The sequence below is a fragment of the Artemia franciscana genome, chromosome 20, assembly GCF_032884065.1.
Source record: "Artemia franciscana chromosome 20, ASM3288406v1, whole genome shotgun sequence".
In the NCBI taxonomy this organism is placed as follows: domain Eukaryota; kingdom Metazoa; phylum Arthropoda; class Branchiopoda; order Anostraca; family Artemiidae; genus Artemia; species Artemia franciscana.
Genome location: NC_088882.1, coordinates 25,883,380 through 25,900,534, shown reverse-complemented (window position 1 = coordinate 25,900,534; position 17,155 = coordinate 25,883,380). Strand labels below are relative to the sequence as shown.

General features: G+C 36.5%; 1 protein-coding gene across 3 annotated transcripts in view; it reads left to right on the top strand.

Moving 5' to 3' along the window:
• The window catches only part of LOC136039961 (protein ecdysoneless homolog), a 114,983-nt gene that overhangs the window by 95,845 nt on the left and 1,983 nt on the right, over nucleotides 1-17,155 (top strand). For 2 of the 3 annotated variants that reach the window (XM_065723984.1, XM_065723986.1), the window contains 3 exons: nucleotides 3,131-3,312; nucleotides 6,666-6,773; nucleotides 13,025-15,480. In XM_065723984.1, the coding sequence (XP_065580056.1) occupies nucleotides 3,131-3,312; nucleotides 6,666-6,773; nucleotides 13,025-13,290 (556 nt within the window). In that variant the 3' untranslated portion in view covers nucleotides 13,291-15,480. Of the gene's footprint in view, nucleotides 1-3,130; nucleotides 3,313-6,665; nucleotides 6,774-13,024; nucleotides 15,481-17,155 lie in introns of those variants that run through there. The other variant, XM_065723985.1, reaches the window with a different exon arrangement.

Below are 17,155 nucleotides of genomic sequence, written 5' to 3'. Positions count from 1 at the left end.
TCACCTCTGAAGATGTGGAATATGTTGCAGTATTAGGGAAAAATGGCTTACGCTTTAATTTTCTATTGATTACTTTTTGACTTAAATTGTTTAAATTTAATTTTTAATTTGAATATATAAAAAAGCTTTAGATTTTAGCCACAGTTTCGTCTTCTTTGGGGGGGGGGGATCAGAGCCAAGAAAGTGTGTTTATTCTTTTTCTCTATTTGCTAAATGTCTGGGAGGATGGTCATTTTTATCAGTCTCGGTAAGGTTTAAACTACAGAGTTTATTCTTCATTGTAAATCTTGGTCTAAACATGAATAACCAACTAGGTGAATAATAAGGTCTCTTAGTATTTCTGACATATATTCAACTAGGCAGGCACATAAATATTCATCCTGAAGGCTTAAATTCTTTTTGGATCTGTTGGTAGGTTGTAAAAGAAGAAACTATGAACACAGTGGAATGGTGGAAAAGTCTTTGGTCCGAGTCTTAGGACGCCGAGCTGATAAGATGTCTCTAATCTCAGTCTTAGGAGACTCAACAGCGCAACGACTAGTGAACAGTGGCACTTATCGTTTCGGAACATATATAAGTTACTCATCCAAGTCCTCTCTGTCCACTAAAGCAACTCACTCAACTTTTTTCCTCTCTTTAAGTAAGATTGCTTACGAAATATGTAAATATGCTAGAAAAAAGAGTCCTTTTCCTAGGATCTTTGTCTGGCAAATATCCAATTTTGCAGGCGTTTTGATGGTCCTCGCTTAGCTTGAACAAGAAATAGTAATCTGGCATTCGGTGTGCTCGGGCAAAATTGTAAATGGCCGTGTAAATAGCTACATGGCGATGTTAACTGGTCCATGTTTTGTCCTTTGTACGAGGATACGGAGGACATAGAGTTCTTTTTGTACAATTTTGAAGGTTGTGAGGATTGAAGGGAGGAAATTTCAGAGATTAAGTACGAATGAAGAGGTGAATGAAGGAAATTTTGAGAGTTATTCCCAGCTGGATATTAGGAATATTAGGAAGGTCCTTTGTGTTACATCAAAGAGAGTCTTTTTTAGAAAGTGCAGGATCGCCAGGATATCCTTATTGTGGTTTTGTAAATAATGTGAACCTATATGTAATGGGATCAAGCTGTTGTTTCTTTTGTGTCTTTCTTTTTTCGCATTATTTGGTTTCGTATTTTCTTCTCGCTTATGCAATCGCAGCCCTTGAGGGTCTACTGTCTACTGTCTTTTACAGCCTATATTATACCTGTGGCTGTCCTGTTTGGCTCCCTAAATTCAGAGAATCTTCTCTCCCAGCCTCCGTAACAATCAGCTGACTTGCGTGTTATCAGAGCAAGAACGTCACAGTACCGCAACAAAAACAGAACAGACTGTTAAGTACCGCATGAACAGATTTTGAAACTCCTTCGTGCCCTATTTTGTTAATGCAGTAACAATTGACGTTGTCCGCGCTTTCTTTTTAATTGTAAAAGTAGTATAATTTAGCTTTTAAAAAATGCGCTTGATTAAATAATTTTTGATGTCCTGAAAGTAGGAAAACAGTAAATGTAGGAGTAAAAAAGAAGAAGAAAATAAAAACTTTCAGAACCCTGAAACCTCAGAAACCTACCCAAACCTTGCCTTTACTGCTGTCTTACTTACTAGGCATGATTTTTTTATTTATTTTTTATTTTTTTTAATTCGGCAATAAATTGAATCTAAGGTCAAGTCCTAGGATGTTCGTTTAGTCTTTTGAGGTCGCACACGTAGCTTCAAAACAAAGTCCGCTAGGTGTTTACTGGTTTCTAACTTTTCAAATATTTTGCCTTGGATATATCAGTTTTATAAATTTATGGAAATATGTTGGGGAGGGGGGGGGGCAATTTTGTTCTGTTTTATCATTTAAAATGCCAAAACAGGCCTTCCCAATGAAAACACCAAACAATTTTCTTTAAAATCAAATGGAGGCAATTTTCTCACCCCCTCCCTTGGGGGAACCTCCTGGGAAGTATTTATTTTCCATGTTGTCGCAATTTTGAATTTAGATACTTTGACTTTTGAACCTAAAAATAAAATGCAAAAGGCATCAAAAAAAGAAAAGAAAAAAAAATGTAAACGTCAAATTTTACAGTTTTTTATGAGTTTTTCTTCTATTGAAGTAAAAATACAATTTGAGAAGAAAACAGTTAATTAAGAATAGTAATACCACCAGAAGACAGACGGTAAACGTACGGTTGGACCTATCCTGTGGTGGAGAAGTTCAGCTAGTAAAAGAAAACTCCACAAAAAAAATAGTGCGAAATAAATTAGAAAAGCCTTTCTGTCTGGGTTTGGAAATCTTTCTCGGATTTCCTACTCTGCCCTGCCGTCACGGCATTCGTGCCGTATTAATGCCGCCATGTCTTTAGTTTCCCACAAAACTGCCCATTTCTTTCCCGTTTAGATTTAGCTGATCCCTGGTTTCTTATTGTTTCAAGAAAGTATTTTAAGACTTTTGCAGAGAAATAGAAATGTTTGTCATATATTATTTCTTCTATAATCTATATATCGTGATAAAATTACGAAAAAACGTAATAAAAAGTCCTGTCATTATTTTATCAGCGTATATAGATGGAATCACAGCTGCTTTGGGCCATATATATAAATCACTATGACAGATTTTGTTGGTAGTAATCCTTTTATTGGTCAAATTAAATAGCCCTTGAGGGTATTTCTTTTTTCTGAGATCGTTTGACCCCTCTCCTTTCTTTAGTCCTTGACGTAGAAACCTTTACTTTTTCTAGTTCCTTTGATACATTTTCAATATAATTCTCCTATTTGTACCTTATTTTCGCAATTTGTGAACATGTTTTGCGAACGATTACTTTTGCAATTTGATTTCAGGTAAAAACACAAAATAAAAATAAAAAACGATAAATTTCTATCCTGGACTTATAATTAGCAAATTTAACACTTCATATTTGCTTCTTTCCTCTCCTTTTTCTTCTTTGTTTTTTCTTCTCTTCTTTCTCCTTCTCTTGTCTGTGTATTTGAAGTTATATAAGAATTCAGTCTACATGTCTCTAAGGCGTCATTTTCATTTTTCATAAATAATGGTTCCTTAGAAAATGAGGTGTTTTCACAATAAAAAATGAAAAATAAATTATATATTTTTTTAGACGTAAGCCTCCCATTGCTCCTCGGAAAAAGTCATCATCTGCTCGAAAGAGTTCGCTTCAACAACCATCCCGAAAAGTATCTTCTTTGTCGATGGCCTCTACTTCGTCGAATATATCAGCCTTAACAGACAAGATGGGTTTTGATCCAGATGGATTTGCTGCAGCTATGCAGAATATTCTTGGTATGTTAATATAACTAATTTCATAATTTGAAATTTTTCACGGCTTCATAGTGCTCTATTTTAGTTGTCATTGGCAATTAAGGCCAAGAGCATGGACAGTCACGGACAAACTGTTCTGTAACAATATTGCTCTAGTATTTATAACAAGTCTTTTTCAGCTGCTGCATAAGTGTGTTTTTTTTTTTTTTTTTGGTGGGGTGGATCCACACACTGTAGGTCCGGGCCCAAGGCTCAGGGCCGTATTGTTTTTATCCTCCTTAAAAAAAATTGACGAGGGAGCCCTTGATAAGCTTGGTCTGCACAATTGCCACATATTTTGCCAGCTTTAAGACTTGCCCTTCCTCCACTATGTTCTTTGAGGTAAATTATTCTTCCAGACAATTTCCTGTTTCCACGGTCATCTTATATTTTTTGCACAAAGAAGGATCAGCTTTTCCCATTGAGCAGGGTGCTTTCTAAAAATCACCAATTCCTTTTCTGGCTAAGTCAAGCTCTTATCCCAGACCTTCGTATTAGTTGCATTCTTCCGCTACTCCACCTCGTTACTGCTGTTTTTATCAGCTATTGAAAATAAGGAAAATGTGTACTGTATAGATGTAAAATTTAGGTGGGGACTCGGAGGCGAGAGGACTTAATCCTTAAATCTCTTCGTTTAGTATTCTAGAACAGGGTCAAAATCAGTCCCAGTTCCCTTTGTGAAAATGAAAAGTTTCAGTCCTTGAATAGTTAGTCATAAATTAAATTAGTGCATAGTCAGTTGCCCTGTCGAAAAATTGCTTAAATTGGTAATTCTCAACTAATTACTAATATTCAACTCTGAAAATGATCGTTCTTATTTATGCATGTTAGGCTTTACGCTTTATATATATCATTATTATTTTATTATTAACAGTAAAGTTAAGATGTTATCAGTTAATTTAAGTTAAAGATAAAAAGATTGATTTTTTCAAATATTAATTAATAATGTTAGGTATCAACCGGTATTTTTAGACTCAAAATCTTAGACTTTATCTTAAAAAAATCGATGACTTTGGACTTCAGAGATGATACCTTTAGACTAGAGTACCCCCGTAGCATTTTATTTAACACAAAAGCTTAGAGCGAACAACTTTTGCTTTGATAGCGGCGTTTGATAGCGGCTTTGAGCGGCTTCAACTTTGCTTTGATAATCGAACGCTAAAGTTATTTCCCAAGAGAAAATCATGTGTGGTCAATTTTCTTTCTTGTTTTACCATCAAGCGAGTTCCATTTATGCTTCTGTATATTTTTATTTCGGAACCATGTTGCCCCAACTGTGAGCTCATGTGTCGCGCAAAAATCAATCAAACAAATTCCATTGCGTTCGTTTCACCAAGCTCGAAATGTCATTTCAAAATTTTGCATTGAAGTCCTTACACGTAGTTCCAACATCGTGGCAATACTCTTTAGTGGCAACACTAGGTAACACCCGACAAGTCATCCTTAGTCTGATCAGTTGGTTAATTAGTTAGTAGATATACAGCAATAATTGTTTACTTCGCTTGCGAAATAGCAAAGGGAGCACGAAGGATTCCTTCGTTTGCATATTCGCAATCAACTAGGCGCTTATTTGCTCGCCCACTTATTGCTATTACAACACCCAGTTTATTCTTAGTCTCTAGTCCTGAGTACAGTGGGCGGTAGTTTTCATTATTTAGAGTTCCAACACCAGTAAACTGGGTATCAGAAAGCCCAGCAATATAAACCGCAGAACTTTTCGAGAGTTTCCTTAGACTATTAATTCTTTTAAGCTGTATTTTGTACATTGTTCGTGCAGTCTAGTATCCAATTGATTGATTATTCGCACATTCAAATGTCCAATTTTGAAAAGACTTAGCCGTTTTCAGTAGTCTTGGCCAGGGGTACGCATTAGTCATCATCGCAGGAAAAGGGCAATCCGAGGCTATTTGCTAGTGTTTCTTGAGTTATTTCTTTTTTACGGTGGTAAAAAATTAGACCTCTGACCAACCAACAAGTTGGAACACCCAGAGTGCGTTAGCCACCATCTCGTCTGGTGCAAATCTCGATACTGTTACACCTCGACACCATGTTGAGGGCTGCTTACGGATTTCTGCTGGTGGTAAGGGGGGGGTGGAGGAATCAAGCTTCATTGTTTATGATATTATCACTGCTATGCCAATCACGAAATTTGCTTTAACTCTTTACCCTCAACCTAGCTCAGCTTAAATTACAATTTGCAGGGCCATTTACAAATAAAAAAGAGATGGCGCCACAGCAAAGTACCGTTTTTGTCACATTGTACCACAAAACACCAATTTTACCAAATAGTACTAAAATGTCGAGGAATGGGAAGTCTGAGATAGCCAATATTTTTTTTCTTATGTGCTAAAACTCCTCACTCATGATTTGTAGTTCACCATCTTGAAAATTGAAGAAAATTGGACTTCTTCATGGATTTTTAAAGCTATCGTCTCTCCTCTTTCTTTTCTTTTTCAGACGTAATTTTATTGAATCAAAAGTTGATGATAATCATCAGAGAGCTCATTTAGTTGGAATTAATATTTTGAATTTTTTAAAAAAATTATTAATGGTATCGTGTCACAGTCAAAATGCCCATTTCTGCCACGAAACAATATTTTGGCAAAATACAGTCACATTGCCAGGGAGTGAAAATTCTCCCCCTCCCCTCTGAAAATGGTGAAAAGGGTATATTCATATGATATCTGAAACAAAGTATACATCACATAGTTTTTGTGTCTTTCATCATTCAGGCTCGTTTTTGGTTAAAATTTTGCTCAGGGTCGAAAGTTGGCACAAAATGGCATCAAACACTCGTTTACTCGGGTGCGATATTGCGTCTTCATGAAAAAAAGTGAAAAAACGCTCCCTCCCCAAACATCTTACGGAAACGGGACCACTGAATGGTGCTGATAATTTCAGAAGTCAAGTGAAGGGGGTATGGAATCGCATGAGAAAATTGAATGGAGGACAAAAATATGGAATGAAAAAAAACCTAAAAATTCCTGCATTCAAATTGAAGAGTATAAAACGATTTCTTAGGTGAGTTGGGATGTTGGACATAATTGGAAGTAAGCTTTCAAGCTTCCTTGCAGGTACTCACTTTTAATTGCAGCTCTACCCTGTTATCACTACCTGTCATCACTACCCCTTACCATCTTACTAAGTAAGATGGTAAGGGAATGGTTGAAATATCCTTCAAGCAAAACATTGATGTGTCATAATTCATAGTCACATATTGACTTAAGCCTAATCTTGTAACAGAACATAAAGTTTTGCTGTTATGTTGGCGTTTTACTCCTTCCAAACTATTGAAGCCTTGCATTACTTCATTTTATTGAATGATTATTTTCTAGATTTTGGAGTGCCTGACGATGAAAGTTTCCATAGTAATGAAAGCGGTGACGATTCAAGTTTTAGCGAGTACAGCTCTGAGCCAGAAGATGAATTTCATCTCCCTCAAGGTTTGTATCATCCAATTTTTCAGATCTGTAGCTATCTTCTCACCATCATGAAGATTTATGTGGCTAAGCTGTAAAGTGTTGAATTGCCTAAGTCATGCCTCAAGATAGCTCATCTGTAAAGTTCCTGAATTGTAATAATAACATATCTATGCTAGAATCGCCAACGCCACATTAAAGAAACGATAATAGTTAAACCAACAACGTTGCTTTCAGAACTATTTTTCATTGATATCATTCTTTTTCCCTTCAAATGTGCTAGGGCAAATATTCTTGCGACGAGGGAAGGTTATAACTGCAAGATCTCTCCAGGTTGTCAAAAGAGTTTTGTCAGCAGGTTGTCAGCAGAAACATTTTTTTTTATTATTATGATCAATCAACCTGCGCTTTTTAACAGTTCTTGTCTTTAAATGCGCTCGGTGGAATGACTGGTCTGGTAAAACGAAGGAATTAGGAAATTGATATCAATTGAATCTTCAGTGATTTAACCTGAAGATAAGGATTAAAAACTACTAGTGCCACTATACTGGCATCCATACGGATGCCAGTATATCTCATGTGCTTTATGAAGGTCATTTTTACAATACGAATTCCGAGCACATGACAGATTTGAGAAAGGGATAAAGATCCTCCAGAACCATTTGTGGGGCCTTGGTCGTCAAATTGACGTTTTAGTTGTTGGATGTTCTTATAGAGACAAGTAGCAAGCTTGTCGCCCAACCGTGTTGTGGCGAAGATTGAATCCTGAGCCTAGTATTGTCAAGGAAAGTATCAATCCACTGTGCCAAAACAGGATACCTCTTAGATCGTTGTATTTATTTCAGTTCGATTTCCCAGTCTTATTTCAAAATGGTTTCGTCCTTATGGTCAGAAACATAGTTCAAGACGTTAATGCTAACCTGCAAAAATGATGATTGTCAAAGAAAGGTTTAGCCTCTTTCAGTTGAAGAGGCTATTGACACCTCAAGGAAACTAGTCGTTCAATGTGACTATTAATTGTGTGAAAAAATGAAAAGAAGGCGTGACATTAATAGTTTTTTTAGCATACTCATACACCTGAATTTCTTATTTTTAGGGGGGGGGGAGCAAGCAAAAACCTATCAAACCTAATCAATTATGCGGAAGAAAAGACGGAAAGAATATTTGCATTCTGGCTATGGACCCAAAACAATGACAGGACGGGATGCAGTACTACTTTTAAGTTATTCTGTAGATACCTAACCTTTGGCTCTATATACCCCAGAATTGGCTGATCTAGGCGTTAAGTCTCACTTTTTCGACATGAACACTGCAAATATATATATACGGTACGATGGACTTGCGCTATATCATCCGGGCAGGGGTTCAAGTTTATAGCTTTCATTGACTTTCGTTCTGCCTTTGACACTGTCGAGAGACCGTCCTTTTGGCCAATCCTGAAAGCTGCGGGCCAGACAGCAACAGAGAAAGCGCCGCCCTGGTTAACGGGAAGCTTTCTTCTTCCTTCCCCATACAAAATTCAATACGGCAAGGATGCGCTGCTGCACCTGAGCTATTTCACTGCGTCATCGACCACATCCTGAACAAGACGGAACATGCCCACCCTTTCGGCATCAGTTATGCCTGGGAAGCTGTGGTTTTCGTGCGCTATTATATTTTAGTTTCCGATGTCGCGGATATAATTACAGTGAATTTATTAAAACTTATGGTGACAGTCCTCAATCAAATGACTTTCTAGGAGTTTTCTGTCTGATGTTGCCTTCGAGGACGATGTAACTGTCCTTAGTCACAATCTCGACCACCTTAAGTCTGCACTCGAGACACTCTCCTCCACAGCCTCTAGAGTTGGGCTGCAAATCAACTGGAAGAAAACGAAGATCACCCCCATAGAAAAGACCGCATCAGCACCACTCTCAACTGTTGAGATTAACTGCTAAGCTGTCGATGTCGTAAGGCGGTTTACATATCTCGGATCAATTATATCCTCAAGTGGCACACTTGACGCCGAAATCTCAGCCAGATCAGCCAAGACAAGCTCTGTGTTCGGACGACTCCTGAGAGCTGTCTTTCCCAAATCTCAAATTAACCGCCATACCAAAGCCCGAATTTACAACGCACAGTCTCAAGCATCATGCTGTAATCATCTGAAACATGGCCGATAATCCAGACACACTAAGAAGGGTCGATGCTGCTCAGGCTAGACACATGCGTCGAGTCGAAGGCTTCAAATGGTATGACAAGATCCGCAATACTGAGATCCTGGAGACCTTCAAGCTGGCGAACCTTTCTACCCAAGTAGAAGCCCGCTCTCTAAGGTGGTACGGCCACCTACTCCGTCTCCCGCTAAGTACCCCTGCAAGGATCACCTGGGATTTCAGTCCCTTGGAAAATTGGCTGGAAACGCCCTCGAGGAAGGTCACGCACTAGATAGGCTGATGTAATAAACCAGCGCCTGCTCAATCGCAACATCAACCCAAACGAGGCCCCATCCCTAGCCCTGAACAGGGCTACTTGGAGAAGATTGACAGCGTTGTCAACCAGTTTCCTCTACGATAGCGACCCTGCTGAGCAAGAGCGGTAAGTCAAAATCAAAGGGGTTTGAGTCCTGGTGTCGACAGTCCTTTGGGTTAAGTTGGAAGTTAGTGGTGTGACTCTGTAAACTCAGCTACTTTGACCACGGGGATCTTACGGTTAAACAAATTCCCACGTAACATCTAAATTTCAGATGTCAGGTGAGAGAAAAAATGCCTGGTATTGCTGCAAGTACAAGTAAGTAAGTAAATGTCTTCCACCTTCTCTTCTCTGTTGCCATCAGGAAGTAAACAAAGTAGACCGAGTAGCAGTAACCCTAATTAGCGCTGAGATTTATGCAAGTGAGAAATTTGCTGTCGCTGATGGATAAAGGAAGTTGTCTCAAGCTAAGATTAGATCTGAGATGTCAATATTCTTTGAACACGAAAATATAGATATATTTGATGTAACTACTGCACAATTTCTGTTATTATATATACGATGCTAATTATTTGAGTAATGTCTGCTAGCCTAGAATGAACGCAAGTTACGACATAATAGTTACTACAGCATTGTATTTAAACTAAATAGCCAAGACAAAAATTACAAAAAAAAAGTGTAGTACTTTCATCTGACAACATTGCCAACACGCCACGGTGGATTTGCCAATCCTTTTTTTATTGCGGTTCAAAATCACTCAAAATTCGAACATTTAAGTAAAGTTTGAGTCAGTAACATTCTCAACTGCAGTCCTACTAGTGTCACTAGATCACAAATCATTTCTGACCTGTTTGTCAATGCTTTTGAACGCGTCACTAAGCTATTTCAGCTGAAAAGGCATATCTTTGATTCTATTACTGTTTGTTTTTTATTTGCAAAGTCATCAAATAAGTTATCAAAACCGAACCGTTTTTTATTAGCTCCAATTAGCTCCTATCTTTTACTACTGAACATGATGTATAACTGAGAGATCGACAAACACCGCAGGCCTACCAATCGTAAAACTCCTTCTGAGAATGTCGCTCTGTTTCGCCTATTATCGTAGGCATCAAACTAAAATTTGTGTTTTAGTATCAATTTTCGGTTTCATTTCGTTCATGTTGTATTTTTTGTTCGTACACTTTCTTCGAGACTATATAGGGTCACTTAAAATCAGTAACTGGGTCACTTGGTACCTTGAGAATTATAGGCTCCTGACCCGGGCCTAGAGTGTCATTTGGGAGCTACTGAAAGTAACCTATATTTTTAACAGTTTTTTTTCTTTTGAAGTGATATTTTAGAAAAATTGAATACTGCTTAAAACTCCGTGAGGTCTTTTTGCTGACACTAGTGTCTTTTCTAAGACTATTTTGGCGGATTAAAGATGACAGGTCGTCAAAGATCTAGGCCAACGATCTAGAGCCAAACGAAAAGTAAGTCCTCCCTGAATGAGGTGGAGGAGGTCCTAGGGAAGGATTTAAGGGAAATTGTAACTTCTTGGGAGGGTGTACAGAGGGGGTTTTTAAATAGATTGGGATGGAGGCGTGCGTGCGTAGCTATGTTGGCCTCAGGTGGCTGGGTGCTACAGTTAGTAGTTTTTTAGTAGTTGCAGCAGTAGTATCTTTGTGGAAAGTCAATTCATTTTCATTATTCTAATATAATATATTTTCATTAATATTTTATTCCTTTTACATCCATTTCTTCCGGTATTAAGTACAAAATCAATGGCTGAATAAAACAATTTTAGGTTTTTTCTAAACTTAATTCCAAATCCCAGTAAAATACTAATGTCATGTTTACGTAGGGGCTTGGCTTTATTTTTAAGTTTAATTTGCAGTTGTTGTTGGTTTTGTCTGTTCATTCATAGTAATTTATTAATGTTTTAGGTTTGATTTCTTACATAAGCTTGTTTTCAGACCTTTTAACTTTTAAATATGGTTTTTACTTTTCATCGAAAAACTGAATCAGTTCGTTTTCGAATCACAGCAAAAATAATATTTAATGATGTCGTTTTTTATACATAATACACATTGTTTATTTTTCAATTGAACGGTTCACAGAATTAATAACTGTATGTATTTTTGTTTCTTATTTGTTTATATCGAAGAGTATCATAGAAGAAACAATAGAGTTGAGTTATAAAGAAGAGAAGGATACACGAATTGTCGGAACCCTAGCCTTATATATTTTTTGTAAGCAAACAAATTTGCTATGGAAATTTTGGAGGGGGGGGGGTCTTTGCCTTTTTCTTTCTTCAGGAGATGAGAATTTTTCAGAATTGTAACCTTTTAATAATTTATCTGTTTCTGTCATAAGCTTCCATAGCAAATCTTCCAAAATCATCGGGTCTTTGGCATTTTTCGGCTAACTTTTTTGTATTTGTGTTTATTTTTATTTCACAACAAGAATCTTAGTAAACATGTTTAAATAAAAAAAAATATGCTAATCTAAAGCCTACATAGATATCTTATTTTAATGGTTATGTTTTTTTTTTAATTTGGATATTTAGCTTCTGGGATTAACAACCAAAGTCCTCTTAAAATATAGTCAGGGTAATTAGTTATAAGTTACATTTCCTTGCATTTACTTATTATCCCTATTTTGACTTTTGAGTTATATTTCAAGATGGTACGATTTTTCCTTTATATCTTCCCCCCCCCACAAAAAAAAGAAAAACAAAAAGTATCAGTGTCCTGAACAATGTAAAAATTGCTGATTCTCCGTTAATTTGTCTTCTTTAATGTAGATAATTTTGAATGAATTGATTGGATGAATGATTTAAACGTTTAAGTTGTTTAAAGTTGCGAGTGCGAGTTACTTTTTCTTTTGGAATGTTTTTTTTTTATCTTAGTTTTCGTTTACTGTTCCTACATTTCTCTAAAATTATTATTACTTTAATGCGCCAAATACAAAATTGTAAGAATCAGTCCACATATTTACCGTGAGGCCTTCCCGTTATTGTCTCCCCACCCTTTCCCCTGGCAGTTTGATTTTTTTCAATTTCTTATATTTTTAACATTGATATACTTACTTTTAACACCTTTTTATACCCCCTCTCCTCTTGTTTGGGCCGTGTCTAACTGAAGTTGCTCTTATGTGCCTGTGAATCACCTTTATATTTTAAAAGAAACTGCATTTGGCCTTTTGATTGCAGCACTTTTATCCCTAGTATGGTTCATTTGGCCTTTCGATTGCAGCACTTTTATCCCTAGTATGGTTCATTTGGCCTTTCGATTGCAGCACTTTTATCCCTAGTATGGTTCATTTGGCCTTTCGATTTCAGCACTTTTATCGCTAGTATGGTTCAGCATTCTATCACTACGAAAAATTACTTGTCGGTAACGCTTCTGGCATAAAAAATCATTACAGAATGCAAGGATTAATGCCAATAAATTTGATTGTCAAATACAGGGATTAGTTACACTCCTGCCTCTGAAAATGGGATGATGTCCAGAGGTAACTGACATTATTTTTTTGCCCTTTTTTTATTTTATTTTTGGTTACTGCCATGCCCTAGTGTTTGGATTATACTGCTCGCGGGGACTGTTGTTATTCTGAGATATCCAATGCGTCTCAACACGTGGCTATACTTCCTATCTCTGACAGGTTCAATTTTAGAAAGTTCGATTTAGTCAAGTAATAAATTCTTGTGGTACTGAAACGCGCTCCAGTCAGTGCACAAAGTTGGATTAAAGTCGTATTCGTCAAGTTTTGTGGCAATATTGCGAGATTGAAGCAGTAATAAGAACTTCTTGTAAGTTTATTGATTTATGCTTTTTCTCTAGCTTCAGACAGAGTTTCCAACGACCTTATGCAATCTATGGAGCAAGAATTGATCGATTCTGGTGTTATGCAAGGTCGAGAAGACATTTCCACTTCAAACGAAGATATTGAATTTCAGCCAGTGGCGATAAATGCAGCTGCTCTAAATGGCCTCTTAGAATCCTACAGATCTCAACATGGCCTACCTGGTCCAGCCTCTTCGTTGCTTGGTTCTATGGGAGTTCCTCTTGAGAAACTTGCCGCCAATGAGAAGAAAGATGTTCAATAGCTCATCCTATGAGTGAACGTAAACTACGTAGATACAATCAGTGACTTGTCAAGGAATTGGGCTAGGGGGGGGGGTGGTACTCTACGGTTAATTCTGCTGTGGGAGGTGATGCTCTATTTTGCCGGGTGTTCACTTTCATTTCATACCAATTTGTGGGGAAAAAGTAATATTACGAAAATACACTTTAACAAAGATATGCATCTATTTTGTGAAAAATAGAACTTCACTTAAAATTATTGCAAGAACCGAACACGCTGCACCCAAATGGACCACTGATTATACTCTTATGTATATGTTAAAATGATAATGGAAAAGGGTGGAGTTGGGGTTGTAAACCATGAATGTTACCGTTATGACAACGTTCAAAATTCCCAAAATTTGACAAATAATGCTGCTCCGGATTTAACATAAATTATACAAGGGCTAATTAGGCTCTAAATTGCGTCAAAATAGGATGTATAGCCTACTTTTTAGGCTTGACTTATTCTATTGGTCAGTGTAATGTATTTTTTTGTTTTTTGTTTAGCTCTTAAGAGACTTTTTTGTAAAGTAGTTTATATTTCTTTTTCCTCCCTTAAAAGCTGGAGCGTAATATCCTATGGTGCAGGGGGAGGGCAACTGCCCCTCCCAGGCCCCGGTTCACCCCTCCCAGACCCCTCACATGAAATTTAGTTTCTTCAAAATCTTGTCAAACTAAAATAAGCCTACATAATTCAGACACCCACAGAAACGAGTCAGTTTTCTTCAGTATATCTTTACATTTATGGTGCTATATAGTCCAATTTTGATTTGGACTTAGTTTGCACTTGATTTAGGAAAATTTGCTCCAACTTTGCCCCTCCCCCCGGGATTTTGACGAAATTTCGCCACTGCTTAAAAGATGGTCTCTTGGTAATAGTCAAAAGAACATACACTCCTTTACTGAAAGTACTTTATTGTGATCGATTTTTAATTTCTTAAAGGGCTATAAAAAGGATCAAGTTTGATTGTATGGTAAAAATCCTTTTTCGGACAAGCTTTTCTAAGAGGGTTCGGCACCTTAAGGAATCAGCCTATCTCGTCCTTAATAAGCTTTTCTAGCTTGTGTGGCCAAACTATTTAGAATTGATTTTGTGGTCTTGTCATAACTTTTAGAGCTTGGATAAGAGATCCAAATAAACGACAGAAAACTAAAAGCCGACAACTACTTTTCTGGCTTTCTTAGAAAAACCATTTGAAGATTCTTGTTTTTGGGCTGGACATGGAGATATTCAGATTTAATGAAACTTAAATCGTTAAAAATTGAAAAATTGAGTGTTGTCGATTGAACATAGCAGAATTTTCCTTTTAAAGTTCAGGTAAGGGTAGTTCCCTAAAATATTTAGCATACCCGCTTGAAAAACATTAAAAATCCGCTCAAAAGAAGTATAGTCTGAATAATTTGACAGCTTCGGGAGTTCCTGTTGTGCTATTTGAAAGATCACCCGACATAGAATGCATTTTATTTATGCCCTATGTACATTGAATAGATAACGCTCTGCTTAAGAAATTGTAAGAGACTTTATGTTTTCTTTATTTTAACCTAGCCTCCCGTTAGCTTTTTGAAGTGTCGACACATTCCAGATCCCTATTTATTCTTACTAAAATTGTTTTGGGTGTTCCCTGTGGTGCTGGGAAAATTTGCCAATAAACGTTTTGTTTTTGAAACAGTAAGCTGACGCCGAGACTCGCAAACTGGTATCGAATGACCCTAAATAAAAAAAAATATGTAAAGAAAATAGATGAGTTATGTGAATGAAACTCCGGCAAGTTGTTTTTTGGAATCGATGCTTTGTCACGTTGCTCGATTATATATTATGTTTACATATATAATTATTCATATATATATATATATATATATATATATATATATATATATATATATATATATATATATATATATATATATATATATATATATATATATATATATATGTGTGTGTGTGCGTGTAAATATATACATAATTATATAATATCATGTGGCTCTACTTTATATTGAAGAAGTTGTGTCCAGAAAGCGGGTTTTTGCCATAAGACAGTGCCTTGTTTTTTTTGTGTTTTTTTTTTTTTTTCTTAACTGAGCTGTACTTAAATTTACAGTAATCACCTTGATTATGCATTTTGTAATTTACTCTACTTTTTTATCTTCTTGAATAAATGTTTGTAATTTTATTGAGTTTTATTGTCTGAATTATTTTTATATACAAGTGATACCAGGATCTTTCTTTTTATTGACGTATTTTCGGTGGTTAGTAGGTTTAACTTATCAGACAGTTAAACCAAGCCGTTTTTAGCAACAATTCTATTAACCTCTAATGCCATTTAGATATCGTGAACGAGTAGTAAGTAACGAGCGACGCGACTCAATAGCAGCCAAAACTGTAAAAAGTGGAATTTTGATATCAATAGATATATCAAAAGATTTGGCTGATTATGCTGATTCAAAATATATAAGATGGATTAAGTTTAGTGTTACCCATCAATGGTAAGAACCCTGAGAAATTTGCCTGATTTTCGAAAAAAAAAGGGTGGAACACCCCCTAAAAGTCAATGAATCTTAATGAGAATCAAAAGAGTATCCAAGAACCCAATTGCGGAATAAACAACTCTCTTGTTTGTCCCAGGGGTGATCGTATCGAACCGATACTCCTAGAATATTAATAATTGACTCATTCGAACAGAAATCAAAAGTTCTAGTGCCCTTTTTAAGTGACTAAAAAGATCGGGGGACAATAAATAAAAATTGGCCTGATTTTCAAAAAAAAAATAAAAGTCACGGAATATTCATGACAATCACACCATGAGATTCACCATATCCAAGAACCCTAATGTTTTACTCAGGGGTGATTCCATTGGACCAAAGTCCTAGAATGTCGACAAAAACTGATTGAATTCAAAGTTATGGTGCACTGTTTAAGTGACCATAAAGATTGGGGGGGCAGCTAACACCCCTTCTACACCTATTTTTCCCCTGGGTTGTCCTGCCAAAATTTTAGATGGCCATATTGTTCAGCATAGTTGAAAAGTTCTGTAGCTTTGTATTTTGGGATAATATATCCATTTTCCGATGGGAATTTTTTTTTCTGGGAGCAATGTTTAATGGAAGGTCTGGGGGAGAGGTGGTGTATTGTGCGAAAACTATTATACGGAAGAGAGGATTTCCGGCATGGTTTTAAAAAAATCAGGAATTCAAGTCTTTTTCATATGGTAGTGCACTAAGAAGAATTTATCATCCGGATTAATCCGCAAGAACTTTTTTGGGAGGAAGGAGAATTTTTAGCTAGAAAGCAATTGTCTCGGGAGCGGTAGTTTAAGTGAGAATAACTTTCAATGGAGGAATTTTCCGTTGGCGGAAGGAATTTTCCATGCAGGGGGAGCCGGATTTCCCCGCACTATTTAAAAACAATATGAAATTAAACAAAAAAAAAACCGTTTTTTTTTTACTGAAAGTAAGGCAACATCATAACTTAAAACTAACAGAATTTGTCCGCTATATGAGGCAGGTTGACCCTACCTCGAGACCTTGCTCTTTAAACAATAGTATGACTCTTCCTCCCAATTCTTTAAGGTCGACTCCCATAAGGGCTGTTTAGTTAGAATAAGAAGCTTTCTTAAAAGCTATAAAAAATAAATTTAGCGTAAAGAGCGAGGAATTGAGGAGGGAAAGACCCACCTCGTATATGTAATAATTTCCGTTCTTTTTAAGTTTTGACGTTGCTCCTTCCTTTCAGTTGAAAAAACTTGTTTGTTTTTTTTTTATTTAATAAGTGATCAGGCTTGTCGGTTAAATAATGTTAGTATCCTGAAACTTACTGAAAAAATTTTGGCATGTTTCGCAGCAAAAATT